This window comes from Centroberyx affinis, unplaced genomic scaffold (genome assembly GCF_046629955.1).
Source record: "Centroberyx affinis isolate AG114_WGS23_722 - 3 ecotype Tasmania unplaced genomic scaffold, CSIRO-AGI_Caff_v1 ptg003274l_1, whole genome shotgun sequence".
In the NCBI taxonomy this organism is placed as follows: domain Eukaryota; kingdom Metazoa; phylum Chordata; class Actinopteri; order Beryciformes; family Berycidae; genus Centroberyx; species Centroberyx affinis.
The window spans coordinates 1-15,289 of NW_027281292.1; the positions used below are offsets into that span (position 1 = coordinate 1).

Consider the following 15,289-nt stretch of genomic DNA (forward strand, 5'->3'; position numbering starts at 1 on the left):
ATACTGACTGTTGTGGTTGTGGTTCACAGTCTAGTATCGACTCTTATGGCTGAGGCTTGGAGTCTGGTGGCTCCTGTGCTTGGATCTTGGAGTCCGATGGGTCTGGTGGTTGCTGTAGTTGGATCTTGGACTCTGATGGGTCTGGTGGTTGCTGTAGTTGGATCTTGGACTCTGATGGGTCTGGTGGTTGCTGTAGTTGGATCTTGGACTCCGATGGGTCTGGTGGTTGCTATTGTTGGATCTTGGACTCTGATGGGTCTGGTGGTTGCTGTAGTTGGATCTTGGAGTCTGATGGGTCTTGTAGTTGCTGTGCTTGGATCTGAGACTCTGATGGGTCTATTAGTTGCTGTGGTTGGGTCTGACACTCTGACAGGTCTGGTGGTTGTTGCGGATGGATCTTGGACTGCGAAGGGTCTGGTGTTTGCTGGGTTTGGATCTTGGACTCTGAGGGCCCTGGTGGATGCTGAGGCTGACACTTTGAATCTAGATGCAATTGTCTCTGCAGCTCCTCAGCACTGCGGGCTAGCATGATGCCTCACTTTCCTCTGGTGGGCCAGAGCTCCTCCTTGTCATTCAGCTAGAAACACAATCAGGAAACACACAATCAATAATAAAAAAAAGGCCCAAATCGATAAAATGAATCACAAACAAAAGAGTAGCCAATATTAAAATCTGAGCTTCAGAAATGTTTTTTTCATGCTCAAATTTGAAATACAGCTCTTGCAAGGAGGGCTGAAAATAGTAATCTAAACATGGATAAACTTAAGCCACCAGAAACCCTTCAATATGGGACACAGTGACATTTTGTGACATTTTTACAATATGGTCACTCTCAGAGAAATAAAGCTATCATTGAAGCAATGTATTTTAAAGCTGCTCCTTCCACCAGCACTACTCTCACTGTGATGGTGATGGTGGGAGACGGGAGGACCCTAAATATACTATTCTCAAGCAACTTAAACTACATCCTCATGCTTAGTTTACATTGTATCATTATAATAGGTCTATTTACTAAACCATTTTACATAGATTGTATCAGAAATATAGATATGCATTGTAGATTGTTATTGTTAATTTGTAGAGATGGTTAGAGTTGGTTATATAAAAAGCAAATGAGTTTAAAATGCTTTCATTTGTGAAAATATTGAAAAAGTATTGTTTGGTATTGGTACTGAATTTGATTTTTCTGTTTTTTATTATTTCCTGACCTAGAGGGAAGACTTAATGCTGGTCTGCTGCAGAAGAGCAATGTGAGGAGGAATACCAACCAAGTCCAGCAGTCTGTAGAGAGTCTCTACAGGATCATCAGGGATCTTCACCTCAAAGCTGGGAGGCAGCAATCCTCTCAGCCTCTGGCTTACACCGATTAAAGAACTCCTATGAGCACCTGGAAGACAAAGACAGAACCTCTTTACTGCCGGCTCAAAATAAGTGGGAATTATGATACACTCATAGCGTTGATTACACTCTATGACATGACACTAATATGATCCATTAAGAAGTCACATTTGGGGGCTAGAGAAAATTTGAGAAAAGTTTTGATTTTTTTTTTTTTTTTTTCCAAAAAATTGAAATGATGTTTTTGAATTCCATTTCACTTAATTAATTTGTTCAACAAGTCAATGTCCTAATACATGTGAGGATCATGTGAGGGTGGAGGTCTGCTGATAGATTCCAAATGGGCATAATTTACTTTACTTATAATTTCACATGGCAAAAAACAGGAGAAAAACAGCTGAATAATTATAGTCAAATTTCAAAATCCATAACTGGTCGACCTCTTGTACTGATTCTTGACATTGCTACAAAACCTGTTATGTGTGAAAGTTGTTTGATTAAATGAAGTGAAGCCAATTTCAGATCTCCATGGACCATGGTTGAGATCTAACGAAGTCTAGTGTGATCTAGTCTAGCATCCTGTACTGGTATCAGCCTTGCCTTCAGACTTGTGCTGATGGGACTTCAGCATGTTGGCCTCGGTCAGCATCAGGAAGTGTTCGCTTCTCTTCCTCAGCTGCTGTTCGAAGGCAATGCGGAAAGCATCGGCCACCATCAAGGCCTCGTCTCTCCTCCTACGCTGGGCATCCAGCTGGACCCACACACACACACACACACACACACACACACAAACAAATTACAGCACTATATATACCATTTTACCAACACTAAATACAAAACATTTAATAAATTTCAAATTTCATTTCAGCTTGGCATTATGTCACACAAAAGCCATGGAGCAGGCTTATGAGAGAATCGCAAGAAGATTAATGAGATGAGGTAGAGTAGGTGGTGGTGGTGTAATATTTTATTTTTATAGATTATTAAGATCATTTTGTATGTTATTATTATTATTATTAGTAGTAGTAGTAGTAGTAGTAGTAGTAGTAGTAGTATAAGATATTATGTGAAAGTGTGTGCTGTTTGGATGTTAACTGTTGAGGAGAGCATTGGAGAGCATTAAACTTAAGTTCGGAGGAATGTTCGAAATCAACTGAGAAAAACTGTTGAACATGTTAAGAGAATGAGTATGCAAACTAATTCGACACTTAATAATTTGTACATTAAGATAAGATGAAACTATTGATCCCCGTGGGGAATTAGGTTGTTGCTCCAGTAAATAGTAATAGGATACAGCAAAGAAAAACAGAACAGAAGTAAATATAACTTGGTAACACTTAAGTTAAGGGTTAGTTAATGCTTAATAAGCATTAACTAACCCTTAATTAACAGTTAACTAATGTGTCTGGTAATCATTTACTAATGGTGTTCATGTTAACTACGGTATTAATTCATACATTTAATAGTCATCTTTATAAACTATTAAATAATGTATAAATTAATACCTTAGTTAACAAGAAACAAGTAGTAAATTAAAGTAAATTACACATTAGTTAACTGTTAATTAAGGGTTAGTTAATGCGTATTAAGCATTAACTAACCCTTAACTTATTGTACCCTTAACTTATTGTAAAGTGTTACCTATAACTTTATGTAGCAATGAGAGGGATATGAGAAACGTGAATTTACAGTTTAATAAGTCATATTAAAATTTGTGAGACAGAGTGAACTGTGCTAGTGATAAGTAGACGTCTTCCACAGTACTAGAGGAGGTGTTGGGGGGTGTACCTCCTGTCGGAGCTGGAGGAGCTGCTTCCTGCTGGCGGCGGCGGTTCGACTACACGGGCAAGCTTCGGCAAAACCAGGACACTGGCAAGCCCCCAACACTGCCAGCTAGCAAACACACACACATTCAAAAGAGAAAGACTAGCAGAATATCCAACTCAAGGAGAATAAATTAGTTTGCTAAAAAGTTCACTGAAGTACAAGTAAAAATGACTGGTGTAAAAGTAAAAAGTAGTAGAAGTTACTTTTTTTTTTATTATTACAGGCAAATAATACACATAACACACAATATGATAACATGACAATATATACTCACAAAAAAAGAAAAGGAGAGAAAAAATAAATAAAATAAAAAATAAAAAAGTAGTAAAAAAAGTTAAAAAATAAATAAATAAAAAAAAGACAAAATAAAAATAATAGGATCCCTTCAGTAACTCAAATAATTAACATATCAAATAATTGACAGTACCAGTACATTTAGAAACTGAAATATACAGGTAGAGTGTATTTAGAGTTTTATATAGTCCCACTCTTCACTAGAGCAAATTTTTTTCCCATTTCATATTGTGTTGTGCTACTTTGTAATGGTTTGTAGCAATTATTTTTTCCAAAAGAAATTGGCTTCGCACTGTATTTTTTAAGAAACTTAGATTCAAATTAGTTCTTGATTGAGCTTTAAATATAAATATTTTACCTAACAGAATAATTGTATTTATTATCTGGGGACAGTTTTCATCCAGAACCTCCAACATAATGTTTAATTACAATTTTCGATATTGGTCCACAAACTTGCAGCATATGGACAATAGGAATAGACATTGTTACATATGATCTTTCCCATGCAATGCAAGATTTCATGATTTTCAACTGACTGTGGGTCCAACGTTTTAGAACATCATTTTGCCGAATAGCATTTTTATTGATAGAAGAGAACATAGCGGAGGAATACCATTTCGGACAGACAGTTCCTGTTTGGGAGACCTAGTTTTATTTTTAAATACAAATTTTTAGTGTAAACCAAGAATAGAAATGCAGAATGAATGCTCGTTCATCCGCTCTCACCTCCAGAACTGCTCCCTCTCTGCCCAGGCTGTGTGGAGGTTTGGTTCCTTGGAAAGCCCTCTGCTCTTTAACACTCAGCATGGAAAGGAGCTCCAAGCACTGTTGACTTAGAGCTACACACACACACGCACACACACACACATGCTAAGATGTTGTCCATTTGTTAAAGAAATTAGTTTTTGGTAGATTGGACCATTGGTCAACTGATCCGTTAAGAGATGAGAACACAAACACCAAAATCACCCATGTGTCCCGGCAGATTGGTGGCTCCAGTGATCCATGCTAACACTTTAGCATTCACTATGTTGAGTGATGGTACCATGTTAACACTTTAACATACAGTATGTTGAGCAATAATAGGCTCAATGCTAACACTTGAGCATATGTTGTTATAGTAGACTTATGCTAACACTTTAGAATACACTATGTTGAGTGATAATAGGCTCAATAACACTTTAGCATACACTTTGTTGTTATAGTAGACTCATGCTAACACTTTAGCATGTTGTTAGACCCCATGCAAACACTTAAACATACACAATGTTGTTATAGTACACTTATGCTAACACTTTAGCATACACTTTGTTGTTATAGTAGACTCATGCTAACACTAGCATACACGATGTTGTTATAGTACACTTATGATAACACTTTAGCATACACTATGTTGAGCGATAGGCCATGCTAACACTAGTAGGCCACTAGCGTTATCAAAAGTTAAAAAAAAAAAACTGACCTTTTAGTATTAAAAAAATGTCAGGTTTTATTGGCCTGTAGGTTCATACATGTTAAAAATTATATCAATACACTGACAATCAATCAATACTCAATATAGCTGATGTAGCCAGGTATATTTTATACTAAGTTTTACATAAATTTTGCCAATCTGCTACATAAAACAGCCAATAGCTGCATATCATTTATGATTAGCCTACTTAACATTTAGCATTAGAGCTGTTACAAGTGTTACAATTATAGTGTATAACAATTATAGTGTATATTATTGTTGTTGGGTGAAAACCTTGACTCCAATTTTAGTGATTTTCACGTTTTAGCTTCAGTTGAAGCATGACATGGCTCTTTGGGTTGAGGAAATTCTACTGCTCTGGGTTTGTGAAACCTTTTCACAACCAGTTAACCTCAACACTGCATGGTTGTCAAGCTAACAACAAGGCTGTTTTTCTTATTTCCTGATATGTTGATATTTTGTACAAGGTACAAGGTTTTCACCTGACAACAGTGTTACGCTAATGTGTTTGCATGGAGCACTGGAGCCAATGATCTACCTGGGACACAAGGAGGATTTTGGTTTCTATGTTTTCATTGCTTAACAGCTAAGGTGACCAACAGGACAGTCTACCAAGAACTCATTGTATTCCTTCAATTAGATGAATATGATATTATATGATATTATATCATATTAGATTCACTTCACTTTACAGATGGAGATATGTACAGACATGTCTAGGTATGTAGATGTACCTTAAGAGAACTATACACCTTCCAGATAGATTCACTTCACTTTACATAAGTGAGGTAATTACGTCCACATATTCTGCTTTTACCTGTGTTTTCTGCTCGGAGCTGCTGAACCTCCCTCCCTCTCTCCTCCAGACTGTCAGTTAGAGTCTTGTTCTCACTGGAAATCCTGCCCATACACAACAAAAAAAAACAAACACAATGTAACTCCAAACCATGAAAATACCATAAATACAACATTACCAGAAGGTGCAGTAAATCCAACCTGTTGTATTTCTGCTCCCAGAACTGCTCAAACTTCTTCATCTGGACCTGGTTGAAGGTGAGCTCCCACTGCAAGCTATTCACCTCCTATAAGGGATGGTTTTTAATGAAAACATGATTAATACTCAGATTATGTTTACCATATTTCATTTACTTCATATGTGGGTTTTTTATGTGTGTGATCTAATTATTCTATAATCCCAATGTACATGCTATATTCAGTTCTGTTTACAAGGTTGCCACTGTGGCCCTGATATAAAATTCCATGACTTTTTCATGACTTCCCATCACTAAGTCAGAGTTGTTCTTCCTTCCCGGGGCCGGATTCACAAAACCCTCTTAAGAAAAAGAATCTTCTCAAGTGCCATTTTTTTCCTTAACTTTAGTCTTAAGAAACAAAAATAGGAAAATATGCTATTCTCAAAAACAGTTCTTATATATTTTCTTAACTTTCTTCTTATGTTTCTTCCTAAGAAAACACTTACAAATAAATGGTATTCTTGAAATTGAAAGTTTTTTCTTAACTTTAAGACGGCCCTTCACCTGTCTTAAAATTCCTACAGTGAAAAGGTAAGCCTCTAATATCATATATTTAAACACATTTTAGACAAGTAGGTTATAGTTCAAAGTCTTCATAGGTTCCCCTACACCTAACATTAAGATGAACATTTATTGTAAAGCTTTATTTGGTGTAGGGCCAGGTAGGCCTCTGTCTCATGTCGGTTGAAAATAAGCTGCAAATTTTACAGTTACCAACAGCAACCAATGTTTAAATCTTTGCTCTAGTTGCTCTAAATAGGTTTTTCCCCAATTGTTTTGTAGATGGAAGCACTTTGGGTTGCCTCCTAGCCTTGTCTCCTAGCCTCCTATCCTTGTCTCCTAGCCTCCTAGCCTCCTAGCCTTGTCTCCTAGCCTCCTAGCCTTGTCTCCTAGCCTCAATGGCAGTAAGCCTAAAGTGTATTAACCATAATTAATTCAGGCCCTATTTTGAGAAGTTCTTAAGTAGGAAAATTAAAGAAATTTGTAAGAAATTAGACTGTTACTAAGAAAATATTGAGGAATTGCAATTAAGAGCCTTCTTAAGAACTTCCTAAAATTTCCTCTTATGTAATTTCTTAAGATCTGTCTTAAGAACACATTGGTGAATCCGGCCCCTGGTTTGTTGATGTTTTTCAGTCTGGAAAACCATCTAATGAATGTATGAAACAAGTCGGAAATACATTCTGCTGCATTCCTGTAAAGTGACCCATTTGTAAAATTCCCAGATATTCCCTGACTTCCCCAGAGAATGTATCAAAGTCCCCTGAGAATTTATAGCATAGGTTGATTTTACAGTTCTGTTTTCCCATTTCTGTTCTATATATAGTGCAAAAGACAGAGCAGTTAGCTCCAGGCTGTTAGCCAGAGACTGACTACAGCAGGTTAAAGCAAACAGACCAAGCCCTTATTTGAGCGCCCTGCAGCTTTATGAGCAACAGACCAGAGAAAACCAGTTACCTTCTCCAAGGCCTTGGCCCTCTCCTCACTTTTCTGCAGCAGGCTTTTAGTGTGACTGGTGGCTTTGTCAAGGATAGCCTGTGAGGGGGAGAGCAGCGGTTTTCAATCATGTGCCATACAAAGCCAAGAGCATGCAGGTCTTCTTTTTTTTTTTTTTTTTTAAGTCTTTATTTAGGGATAACAGGGATTTAAATTACCAGAGACATACATCAATACAGTAGAGATATTGATAAGCAGAGGTTTTACACAGTTGAATTGTATCATTATGCACATGTACAATTTTCCTCTTTCCTTCCCGAAATCCTTCTAAATTTTTTTATTTATTACAACAATTGTAGGTTTCTAGAACTTTGTACAGGCTGAGAAAGGCAGGTGTGTCTATATAGAGCTGGGAGAGGTTTCGACAAATCAGATATGGGGAGAGACAAAAGAGGGAGGTAGGAGAGCAGAAAAAACAATGATGGGTTTTGTTAATAAAAATAAAACGGCAAAAACAGATTATTGCATTAAAAAGATTCATTTGTCACTTCCACAAAATCTGGCCGTAAGGGTCGCACATAAGAGACCCATTTCGACCAGAATTTAATAAATGTATTTTTTTGTAGACGGAGTGAAAAAGTAATTTTTTCCATTACATATATTTCATTTACCAAGTCTATCCACTCCTGTAGTGTGTGTGGGGGGGGGGGGGTCAGGAAGCAACCAACGTCTGGTAAGAGCTTTTTTACAAGCAGATATCAAAACGCCAAATAAGTTACTCTTTAACATTTTAGTAATCCAAAGCTTGTTTTAGTATTAATTGTACGGCCTGTAGATTCCTAACTTCTGAAAACAAAATACAGATCTTCATCATTAGTGAAGTCCATTGCAAATGACAAGTCACAAAACTTTAGCTGTCTGGCTAACTTCGCTCACTTCCTGCGTAAACAAAACAAGTTAGGCTCGAAGTCTCGTGGGATGAGAGATCTACCGTGGAAAGTGGATTGTTTTTGTCAAATTTTATCTCTATTTTACCATTCCTGGAAGGTTTAGATACGTCAATAAAATTAATTAACCATCCAACCTTAGTTCTCATTTTCTCACATTTAGGATAATGCTAATGCACACCGAACAGAGCTATCTATCAGCGACACAGATATGATTTTGGTGCCAATCCTCAGATATTGGGTAAGGAGACCAATGGGCCAAACTCCCAAAAAAGTCGGCATAGTCTTTTGATGGCAAATTTTACAAATCTTTATACAATAATTATACAAGCCAGTGCCAAAGTCCACCAGGTCAAAAACAATCAATTTCTGCAATCTGTGAGAGTGAGTGCAGAAATATGTAAGAATATGTAAAGAGAGAAATGTGGTGGGTCTGTATTATTTTACATTGTTCATTTTCACTACAACTACAATGACCTTGAATTTTGTATCAAAGGATATTGGATATTTTAATTTGGCAACATAGCGGGCCTTATTGATAAACCGATTGCTTTATGGCACTGTTGCGGCAATCATACTATTAAAAATGCAGTATTCTGAACTGATATTTGTTTAATCCGATTTCTTGGCCCACCTCTAATTCTAATTGAACTACAGCGAGTTGCACAAGATGGAAAAATTCAGTGTGTGTGTGTGTGTGTGTGTGTGTGTGTTGGTCTACCTTCCCCTGTAGGATCTTCAGAGCTTCATATTTGCCCTCCAGGTAGCGATGTGCCACCTCAAGCTCGCAACGCAGCAACTCTGCCACCTAATCCACACAACAGACCACAACAGAGCTGATCAGTTACCACTCAGTAAGCAGAGGTCTGATGGCCAAATGTCGTTTTCAACCATTTATTTTCTTTGCCCAGAATTTGTTTCTTACAGAAGCGTAATGCATTCACTTGAGAAAAAAAAATTTGCCCTGTTTTTTCTGAATTAACAAGAGAATTATCTCGGAATTCTGAGAAAAGTTTTCATGGAAAAAAAATAATTCTGCTCTGTTTTTCTGAATTAATGAGATATCTCAAAATCCCAAGAAAAGCTCTCATTCCTACTTGAGAGCTCGATTTCATGGAAGCAAACATGTCCCACCTGTTTAGTTTAATCCAGTATTATTTTGCTTTTGGTTTGAAACATCTGAGGTATCTCGTTAATTCAGAAAAACAGAGCAGAATTTTTTTTTTCCCATGAAAACTTTTCTCAGAATTCTGAGATAATTATCTTGTTAATTCCGAAAAACAGAGCAGAATTTTTTTTTCTCAAGAGAATGCATTACGCTTCCGTAGTTTCTTCTCCTACCTCATTTGCTTCCTGTAGTCTTTCTCTCAGCTCTTCTTTTGAAAAGTCATCCAGGGAGCCTGCTGAATCATGAAAACGGTGTGCACAAGCATTACTAATCATGGAAAGTCTGTGTGTGTGTGTGTGTGTGTGTTCTTGTGAGAACCAGTTTTGATTTTAACCAATTTTAGACCTCCAGGATGAGGCCATTTTGGCTGGTCCTCACATCTTCAAGGAATTAGTTTAGGATAAAAGTTATAGGAATACACCAAGTTTTTGGTTGATTATCCTGTTTGTCAGTTTAGCCATTAAGTGATGAGAACATAGACACCAAAATCAAACATGTCCCCAGTAGATTGTTGGCTCTGGTGCTCCATGCTAACCATACACTTTCAATAAAATCTCAACATTTATAACTGGTCCTTACTACTCATCACCGCCTACCATGGTGTATTGTAAAAGTTGAAATTTTACTAATATTAGTGCTGCTCAGAGGTTCATATCAACTTATTAATGTGTGTGTTTGTGCGTGTGTGTGTGTGTCCTGGGGCAACAGATGCTGGGCTATTTCCTCTGGCCTCACCTCTCCCACCAATGTCAACAGTATGGGCAAACAGAATAGAAAGCCAAATATTAGCAGAAGACACTAAGAGGAAGCCTGTTAATGTCATAACTTAACATTGACATAATACATTTTCCATTAGTGTAAAAAAGCTACCAACCATTACTGTAATAATTAGTGCTTTATTTGGTTTTATTACATTCCACACAAAGGTTGAAATTTTCAGTTTTCACAAATAATAATTTATAGGATATGTTTGGCGATTTTGTATATGTTGTATATTGTATATTTATTGTATGCGAACAATGAGTCCAAATAGGATTTGTTAAAATATCTCCAAAAAAGCCATTTGTAGTTGAGAGTAAACATGACACAATTCCGCCATTATGCACACTTTGACTAAGCAGGAAATCATGGAACTAGTTTTCTCTGCCACAGCACAGACTGCTGTGGGGTGAAAGGTCAGAGTTTGGTAGAAGACGATCCACTGAATGGAAATGGTGTGATGCTGTCCAAGCTGTGAATAGAAATACCGTATTTCCTCTAATAGTGGACGGTAGTCAATTAAAAGCCGGGTCTCCGATAATGGCCGGGGCCGTGGTCGACACTAACAAATAAAGGCCGGCCCCAAATACAGGCCGGGGAAAAAAACGAAGGAAAAAACAACGGTGGAAACTCCTGGTGCCTGTTATATAATGTAACTGTAGTTTGTAGGAATGTACAAGTGCCACAAGATGGCAGTATGCCACAAGACGGCTCGGCCGGCGGAAGTCTCTGGAGCATGCCATCGTCGATTACCGTAATTATCGGTAATGCATTGCAGTAACAAAAAAACGGCTACTAACGAACCCGAACAGAAGCAGATCAGAAAACAAGGTGGCTTCATACTAAAATATGAGCAAATATACTTATCAAACAGAGGGAATTAGAAATAAAGGCCTGTCTCTAATATAAGCCTGCTTCCAATAAAGGCCTGGTACCCTCTGCAGTTGAGGTAAATAAAGGCCCGGGCCAATATTAGAGGAAATACGGTATGTCAGTTGGTCGCCATATCGTTTTCACAGACTGGCTTTTTTGGAGATATTTTGACAAACAGTTTGGACTCATTGACTACGTTTACATGGACTGCAATAATCCGACTATTGACCTTACAAGACAATATTTCGATTAAGGTGTTTACATGAGTTACTTATAGAATATTCCATCCATCCATCCATCCATCCATCCATCTTCAACCGCTTATCCGAGGTCGGGTCGAGGAGGTAGCAGTTCCAGCAGGGGCCCAAAACTTCCCTTTCCCTGGCCCCATTAACCAGCTCTGACTGGGGGATCCCAAGGCATTCCCAGGCCAGCGTGGAGATGTAATCCCTCCACCTGGTCCTCGGTCTGCCCCGTGGCCTCCTCCCAGCTGGACGTGCCTGGAAAACCTCCCTAGGGAGGCGACCAGGAGCCATCCTTACTAGATGCCCGAACCACCTCGACTGGCTCCTTTCTATGCAGAGGAGCAGTGGCTCTACTCTGAGTCCCTCACGGGTGACCGAGCTCCTCACCCTATCCCTAAGGGAGATGCCAGCCACCCTCCTGAGGAAACCCGTTTTGGCAGCTTGTATCCGCGATCTCGTCCTTTCGGTCATGACCCATAGTTCATGACCATAGGTGAGGGTTGGGATGAAGATCGCCCGGTAGATCGAGAGCTTTGCCTTCTGGCTCAGCTCTCTTTTTGTCACAACGGTGCGGTAAAGCGAACGCAGTCCCGCTCCCGCTGCTCCGATTCTCCTGCCCATCTCCCGCTCCATGGTCCCCTCACTAGAGAACAAGACCCCGAGATACTTGAACTCCCTCACTTGGGGTAAGGACTCACTCCCGACTCGAAGTGGGCAATCCACCGGTTTCCTGCTGAGAACCACGGCCTCAGATTTCCATTCATATTCCCGTTTACATGCTACAGAGCATAGTCCGATTAATGACTGAAGAGGCACGCCCACATTACGACCCTACGTCCGAGTTTCCCTCCAGAATTTAACCTGAAACCCTTTCTGTCATGTTGCGCAACACTCGCTGGAAGCTAGAGCATGGGTCGTCAAGCAGTTGGATTGCCATACATGTCGCAAAATGCTGCGAGAACTCCGATAGGACGTCATAGTGCGATTAAGGTGTTTACATGTCTACAATGCACTTCAATAATGAGACTAAGATCGGAATACTCCACATGTCTTAATTCGACTATTGCTTACTCCGACTATGACCTTATTCGGGTTAAGGTAATCAGAAAATGCTGTTTTACATGGCAGTGTCTTATTCAGAGTATTGTCTTAATCGGGTTAATATCGGAATATTGCAGTCCATGTAAACGTGCTCAGTGTTAGCAGCAAGAGGCAGCGGAGCTCACTGTTTCAACTGACAGCTGACTCTGGAGCCAATATTGTCTGCGGGTCCAAGTACTGCAGGTATCTAAGAGACAAATTATATATAGGTCCAAAATCACCAAACTTATCCTTTAACTATGGAAGCCCATTTCCGTCAGTGTGATGAAAAAAACGGTCCTGTAAGTCATTATAATGAGAAACTTTCTCAAAATAATGACTTAGTATCTCAAAATAATGTGAAAATTTCTCAATATTTTGACTTAGTATCTCAAAATAATGTGAAAATCTCTCAATATTTTGACTTAGTATCTCAAAATAGTGAGAAACTTTCTCAAAATAATGACTTAGTATCTCAAAACAATGAGTTAGTATCTCAAAATAATAAGAAACTTTCTAAGTCATTATTTTGAGATACTAAGTCATTATTTTGAGAAAGTTTATCATTATCGACTTTTTTTTTTTATCACACTGGCGGAAATAGGCTTCCATATTTAACTAATAATGAATAATAACTCAAAATTCAATACACAACCGTCATTCCTTTTCAGATCTGGTTTTTAACTACGATGCTGTTTAAAACAGAATGAATATACATCCACTCATTTCTGAAAAGCGAAAATTTCAACTTTACTGTTAAGGTGACATAACCCAATAATGTAATAATTACTATGTTAACCACACACTATGTTAGCATCTACCTGTCACCAGGTGTTGTACTCTACCTTACTATCAAAGGTGGCATCTCGTGACACCAAAGATCAGCCAATAGCAGATGGCAAGGCTTTAGTTACTCTTTAAAATGACACACATGGCAACTTGAAGTCAAAAGTAGAGGCTTGGCACATGTGAGTCTCCTTACCGGTCCCTGTCAGCCTCCAGGCGGCTCTTTGCCCAGCCGCTGCCACCTGGCTAAATCCAGTATCCAGCCTGGGTGTCCAGGCTGCGTCGCCCGCTTGGCTTCCCCGCTGGAGGAGCTCTGTTCCGGGCAGCAGGTTCCCCGTTTGCCAGGAGGCACTACGGCTCTTCCTGCCGGTGGAGCCGGGAGCCGGTCTGACGCCCGTCCCGTCACCCAGGTCTCCGTCCGCCATGTCGTCCTCCAGGCTGCCGGCCTCTCTGACCCCCTGCATCTGCACCACGTCAAATTCAATCATATTCCCCATTAGGGCTGGACAATAATTCAATATTACTGTTTATTGTCTGTCAGTGGAATCATATCATGATAATATATTATTGTGATATCGCGATACACAATTATGTTGTCTAAATTTAAAAACTTAAGGTATATTATTTGAAAATTTCAGAGTTTTGTTTAACATTAGGCTACTAGGCAGTTCAATGCGATGCACATCAATTTATTATTTAATCAATATGTAAGCCATATTGCCATATATATCACAATATATCCATACCCTTGATTTTCCCATAGGCCCACATTTACTAAACCTGAAATCGTTGGAAGCATATGTCTACCCCAATTTACTATATTATTGTTTATATTCTATTTTCATGTTTAAATTATATTTTTCTTTGGTGAATCCTATTATTGTTAACTACTAGGCTACTAATAGGATAAAGTGAAAGTTTGATCTTATCTTGGCCTGATAGTCCATCTTAACAGATCATTTCATCTTTTAAGGAGTCTTAAAATGTTAAAACGCAAATGAACATGATACTTTAAGAGTTCCTGATGATGGGGCATTACACAATAATACAAATGGAGTGATCTGCCTTATTTCAAGACATTGACACCTGACTCCAGAAATTCTTTAAACAAGTTAAACTACATTGGAAAGCGCAATGGTTTCATCTCATAGGCAAGGTATTTCTCTTGTTTGAACAAAAAATATATTTGAGTTATCAGTTCTAGATTAAATAATTTGTTAAAATGGAAATATTTTGCAGTGTAGACCTACAGTATAGCCTAGGTGTAAAATTGTATAGGTGTATGTATTGTATAGACCAGTGATTCTCAACCTTTTTCATATCAAGGACCCTAATTTAGTCCACATTTAGGGCCACGGACCCCCATTTGATGAGATGTTATCTCTCTGACCCAAATCTGAGAATATTTTTATTGTCAGATATGATTTTGCCCAGAATTCCATGACTATCTGTATTGTAGGTAGAGAGATAACAGTGAAACTATGATCAAAACAGTCAATCTTCTACATTCTCTAATTGTGTTAACTTCTTGTAAATGAAATAATGGTGAAGTTTAACGATTCATCAATTTGCTGGGGACCCCCTGGAACCCCCCCAAGGACCCCCGGTGGTCCCCGGACCCCACGTTGAGAACCACTGGTATAGACATCGGGACATCATCATTAAAATTCTGTGAAAACACCAAAAATATTCTATATTATATTAGGTTGCTATAATTTATGATGTAATATGGTCATTAAAGCCTAAACAAGGTTTTAACTTTTAGATATTCACACATGCTCATTAACGTTAATTCACTTTGCCAGTGTGTGGTTCGTCTTACCTGCTGCTTGAGGAAATAAAACTCGGGTTTCCTTACAGTTTTAACGGCTCTACGGAGACAAACATGACAGATATACACAGATACAGGCAGTTAGCCTATATAATGCTAGCGCGAGGTTAACACACATTAATCCACGCAGGCTCACGGTACCAACTCCACTTAAACCTACTTTTGTTCTCCAGTCCTGTCCAGTCTGTCAAACCTC

The 15,289-nt window shown here is 38.6% G+C and overlaps 1 protein-coding gene across 1 annotated transcript; it reads right to left on the bottom strand.

Annotated features, from left to right (window-relative positions):
* Positions 1 to 229: 229 nt before the first annotated feature.
* On the bottom strand, positions 230 to 15,174 carry ccdc125 (coiled-coil domain containing 125). The gene is given in 12 exon segments (XM_071538437.1): positions 230 to 577; positions 1,269 to 1,387; positions 1,939 to 2,089; positions 3,127 to 3,231; positions 4,186 to 4,298; positions 5,751 to 5,833; positions 5,930 to 6,015; positions 7,426 to 7,503; positions 9,073 to 9,159; positions 9,693 to 9,754; positions 13,459 to 13,726; positions 15,085 to 15,174. Coding segments are annotated over 11 exon segments (1,500 nt in total). The 5' UTR covers positions 15,085 to 15,174.
* Between the last annotated feature and the right edge of the window lie 115 nt (positions 15,175 to 15,289).